The sequence below is a fragment of the Diospyros lotus genome, chromosome 7 (genome assembly GCF_014633365.1).
Source record: "Diospyros lotus cultivar Yz01 chromosome 7, ASM1463336v1, whole genome shotgun sequence".
Taxonomy (NCBI): domain Eukaryota; kingdom Viridiplantae; phylum Streptophyta; class Magnoliopsida; order Ericales; family Ebenaceae; genus Diospyros; species Diospyros lotus.
This window is the reverse complement of record NC_068344.1, coordinates 15,062,695-15,067,954: the sequence shown is the minus strand read 5'-3', so window position 1 is coordinate 15,067,954 and position 5,260 is coordinate 15,062,695. Positions and strand designations below refer to the sequence as shown.

Sequence of the window (5,260 nt, the reverse complement as noted above, 5' to 3'; positions counted from 1 at the left end):
CGGATTGGATGAGACGTTTTTAATGTTTGCAGTGAAGAAATTATGAACTTGAACTGAAATTCCTGATTAGGAAGTAGTCGGTTATTTGCGTTATATGATATGGACCTGACGGTACCCAAAGTTTTCTTTGTAATGGAGGAGAACTTTGGCTGTAGCTGTACATGTTGGTTGGGGTATAGATGCTGCAAGTGGTATGGTCTCTTCATAATCTCTTCTCCACGGTGATACAAAAACTTTGAACTGTACAATCTATGATGTATGTATGATATCTGCAGACGATCTGATCTCTCTCTGTATGTTGATAAACATATATGTATGTATGTATATCCTTTTGGACAAAAACCTGTAGAAAAACAGACCCATTCGTTGTAAAAGCCAGTGTGTTTTGTAGTTAGGTTCAAGAAACATGGGCGGCCAGGCCAGCCAAGCCAAACAGAGAGATGAAGTTACCTGAAACTAGGGATGGATGCAGATGGAATGGATGTATCTACGGATCAGCTTTGGTTATGTTGCTCGAGCCTTGGTCTTCCTTCTTGTAAGAATTTGTGGTACATAGACACCTGCTCCCATAATTCACATGGCACAAACAAAACAAACAATCCATCGTCAGGCCAGATTGCTTGCTAAGTGAATACCCATTAATTAATTAATTATATAATATTAGTATTATTATTATTCACCACAAAATATATGCATGGGAAATCGATCTCTAGTTTTGTTTTGAAGGGTGGGGAGTGGGATGAATCAATGGGCACAGCTTCCCTCAAACTCAAAGTGCGGATTTCATCCTCCTCAGCTTCTTCTTTGCCAACCACTTAATACTCAATTGTCACAGTTGCCATAAAAATCTTTTAAAAAAAAGGGATAAAACCTCTAATTCCCTCCCCACCCCCAAAACTCCCCAGCGGTATAACTTGCAAAGTTTTTTTTTTTCTTTATAGCTGGATTGACAATGTAGATGGTGAATTTTCTTATATATAACATGCACATAATATAGAGCGAGCGAGCGAGCGAGAGAGAGGATGGAAAGAGAAAGTAGTCTACTCTTTCTACTTACAGCTTCAATGTCAATCTTGTAAACCAGAAGCTTCCTCCTTTCTCTGCAACTAGTTCTGTAGGCCACAACCACGTGGCCGACGCCCAGCGCCAGCGAGCACGCGAACAAAGCCGCCTCGATGGCTGGAATTGGAAATGATCGGCAGCCGCCGCTACTGAACACAAACGAAGCAGCCTTCAGCGACACAAACGCCAACGACGACGCCGAACAGGCCGTCGCTATTCCCAAGTACAGTCCCCCCGACAACCTCGGCCCGTCGCAAACACCGTAGACGCCTGCAACGATATAAAGTTCAATTGAAATTAGATGGAGAATGCATAATTTTTATTTTTATTTTTGGTTTATTTCTTTGAATTAGGACTTACGTACATAGGATGACGGTTGATCGAAGGAGGGAGAGGAGAGGAATGTCGAAGAGTGAGATCCGGAAATCGTAGTTGGTGAGGTGAGGAGAAATTAGGGAAAGGGCTTGTGGGGAGAGCGACAGTAGTAGAGCGGAAGGCAGAAGGGCGTCGGCGAGTGCGAGGAGCACTGGCGCAGAGAAGAGCAGGAAAGACAGGGCCATGGTGATTAGGAAGAGCAGAGTCTTCAATCCTCTAATTACAACTACTACTCGCTTCCTCCTCCACGAACCCCCCATTTCGCAAATCTCTCTCTCTCTCTCTCTCTCTCTCTGTGCGTGTCTCGATCTCCAGATGAATCAGAAGCTTAATTCGCAAAAATCTATTGCTACTGCTGCGAAGCTGCTGTGTAAATGCCGGGGATTTGTCTTCTTATTTCGTAATAAAATCTGGAGATATTATCCCCTGTGACTGTGACTTTGAGCGACAGAGAAGGGGGGACAGAGTAGCGAGAGGTGTGATCGATGGTGTGGATTTCCTCCCAATCAAAGTAGTTATTAAGGTGCCTGATGGGATCACGATCACATGCAAACATACATTGGTCGTTTAGAATCTTTCTTTCTTTCTTTTTCACTTTTTATTTTCCCTTATCCACGCTATCCTTAAAATAAATAAAAAATATTACAAACACGTGAAATTAATTTTCAATTTTGAAAGAAGAAATACAAAATAAAACAAATTAAATACAAAACTAAAAATAAAATCTACTTGTGAAATAAATGTCAAAGGATTCGAACTAATAGTATCCCATCATCATAGTGTTGTGCTTTTATTTTTTATTTTCTCTATAATTAGAGAAAAAGACAAAAGAGAAGAGAAAATAGCAACTCTATAATTAAGGGGTGGGTGAGTTGGGAGAGACAATAATTGAAATTAAATAAATGTATGATAGAAGTGTTAAAGAAATCAAAAATTCACACTATTAAAATGTTTTTTTTTTTATAATTAATTGACATAAAAAGAATTAACAATTTATTTAAGGAGAAGTGTTACGAGAAAGATTTGTTGAGTTTATCCTGTAAACCAAACTTTAGTGGTTGGACAATGGATGTGGACGTGGACGTGGACATGGACATGGACATGGCTAAGGAAAAGATTGGCCTTTTTTCTCTCACAAATGAGGGCATTTTCTTGGTACCAACCGCTGACGCGCATCCTACGCTGAGCAGTGAGACCTTGGGTGGGAGGGTGGTCATGGCCCTCTAGACACGACAGCAATTAAGATCATTAATTGCAACTTCTAGAAAATTTCATGCCTGCCTAACCCCCCACACCACCTCAGCTGAAAAGACGCCACCTTCACCCCCTACGCGTCACCCAAGAAAATGACTTCGCAGCTTCTTTTTCCTTGTTTCAATCACTGTGCTACCTTCTCTCCTTTATCCCCAAACTTTGATGATCAAAAGTTTCTTTTTTATTTGGAATTATGACAGTGATAACAAAAATTGCATTACTAGCTAGAGTTCAAATTGTGTAGAGTACTTGGTAGGGGGCAAAAGGGAAGGCATGGAAGAAGGAGTAAAGAAAACTGTGTAGAGTGAGAGGTTGAAGAAGAAGAAGAAGAAGAAGAGGATGATGATGATGATGATGATGATGATGGGAAAATTAGAATTAGAGTCATAGAGCAGACCTTTAAACATTTATAGGCTTGAATCTATGTTGCTAAGAGTTTTGGGCTTATTACTTCTCCAATTACGCTCTCACTTCTCCTAATAAAAGAAAACAAAGCAAAAATCAAAGATTACGTCCCTCCAGGTAACCTACTTTTGTGTTAATATTCTTCTGTTGTCTCCCATTAAGCTAGACCTATGCTTAAAAGTTCAGCTTCGCATTGGCTCTGCTGACTCGACGAATTTTATCTAGTCTCAAAGATGTCGGCTCATATTACACATCACCCACAACAAAGGAAACCCCATGATTGAATCAGGCCCATTCATTCTCTGAAAGTACAAGTCGGCCAAAAAACTAACTGTAGGACTAATCGAGTGCCCTGACCGTCATTCCTTGCCTCACATCAGCATCTACATCTTGACACTACCAAGGGGATTTACCAATTTCCCCCCTGCTCACAGTAACTTCTTTAACGATGGGCTCACATGAGGTAAAATGGGATTTGACCTAATCTAATCAGCCAGCAGCAATCTACTCAAGATAATAAAGGAATCACATTATAACTCATCTCTAATCATAAGGAGCATCAATCTTGGGATATAATTCAAACAAGCAACAAAAACTTCTGATAATGATCATCCTAAACAATCACAATTGGTGCAATCTTTTTAAAAAAGATTCATATATCTATCATAGCAATTTTAGCGGTCAATGAATCTTTATCCCTCTAAAAAAGTTAACGCAGAATAAGACATCTATATAGATATGTATTATTTCGTATCTCAATAACACTATTATAAAAATATCTCCAATTATGGATTAAAAAAAAAAACTTAATTAACATCTATTACTAAACACTATCAGCTATCTTTTTTCACTATTTGCGATATTTTTTTTACTTAAGCATCAAAGGAATTTTTTTTTTTTTTTTTGGGGGGGGGGAGGGGGGGGAGGGCGCAATCCTAACAACTGTTTTGCAAGGGGGGGGGGGGGGGCGCAATCCAAACAACTGTTTTGCAAGAGGGAAGCATCATCCTGATCAAAGAAATCCAATTAAACACCATGGTGGATTGAATCTCCACATAAAGGTGTTTAAATTTTATCTGGTAAAATTTCTACACGCATTAAATTAATTGGTGTCAATCTATGGGAAGTCCCAAACTTTTTGTGTGTATGCTAGCTTGTGTGCAGAAAAAGGGGTGAAACCCACCAGCTTGCAACGCAGACACAATTATGAATCCCTTAGAGCAACAACAATGAAGGCCACATCCCCATTTCTAACCCCTCCCAAAGGGCGTAATCACAATTCCAACACTTTGCAGCTGCAAGTTGCAACACCTTGCTCTCGGCGCGTTACTAAATAGAAAACTGGGATAATTTTTTCTTAAAAGAAATAATTATAATTAATTCAACTTTTCTTGCTAAATTTTCCCCCCTTAATCACTCTTGTGAATCCCTTAACCTATTTTTCTTTGAAAAATGTTATTGGTACACCTTTGTGTACACCTTGGATTACATAAAAGTATACCAATGATAAAAAAGTCCCTCATAAGGCGCATAGAAGTGTGTGACGCGCATGATATTTTAGTCATAATACCCCCTTGTATAACTCAAGATGTACAAAATGGTTGTACATGTAGCATAATTCTTTTCCTTTAATTAAACAAGTTATTGTCAAACTCTAGATTTTGATGCTTATCCCTAGACATATATGATACAAATGGGAGGAATGAAATAACTCAAATACAATTCATTGATTCTAAACAAGTACTAACTGCATTAATGAGAAGGAGAAATTTTTGAAAAGTTTAATAAAAAATTCAACTACCATTATAATGTTAGAAAACACATTTAAATATCAAAACCCTAAACGTATGAAGGACCTGAATTGGGCTCGACTTTAAACATAATTATGAAAAGACAAAAATAGATATAAAAATAATAAAATGTTGTTTTTTACTTAGTAAATGATTTATTTTCCACCTTGCGAAATTATAAAAGAAAGATAAAGTCATCTCATCTCCATCAATATGCTTCAAAATAATAAACATATGCTTAAAGTTAATAAAAATACCAACGATTGAAATAAAATCTGAAAACAAAGTGTTAATAGTGTTAATTGATTAACATAATCTTTACTCAAATACAACTTTATTTTAGTCAAGTATTATTTATGTTTGTCGAGTATTAT

At 37.7% G+C, this 5,260-nt stretch overlaps 1 protein-coding gene across 1 annotated transcript; it reads right to left on the bottom strand.

Moving 5' to 3' along the window:
• Positions 1–180: 180 nt before the first annotated feature.
• Positions 181–1,867, bottom strand: LOC127806602 (uncharacterized). The gene is made up of 4 exons (XM_052343987.1): positions 1,427–1,867; positions 1,058–1,332; positions 451–560; positions 181–343 (listed from the first exon to the last, which is right to left on the bottom strand). Exons 1-3 carry the CDS (start codon positions 1,695–1,697, stop codon positions 495–497), a joined length of 612 nt encoding a protein of 203 aa, XP_052199947.1. The 5' UTR covers positions 1,698–1,867; the 3' UTR covers positions 181–343; positions 451–494.
• Between the last annotated feature and the right edge of the window lie 3,393 nt (positions 1,868–5,260).

What these genes read in the sequence shown, in the direction of transcription:
- LOC127806602 (XM_052343987.1), bottom strand. Translation starts at nt 1,697, where the DNA reads ATGGGGGGTTCGTGGAGGAGGAAGCGAGTAGTAGTTGTAATTAGAGGA. An exon ending in TCGATCAACCGTCATCCTAT is followed by an intron (nt 1,333 to 1,426) that starts GTACGTAAGTCC and finishes ATATCGTTGCAG; the next exon opens with GCGTCTACGGTGTTTGCGAC. An exon ending in ACAAGATTGACATTGAAGCT is followed by an intron (nt 561 to 1,057) that starts GTAAGTAGAAAG and finishes TTATGGGAGCAG; the next exon opens with GTGTCTATGTACCACAAATT.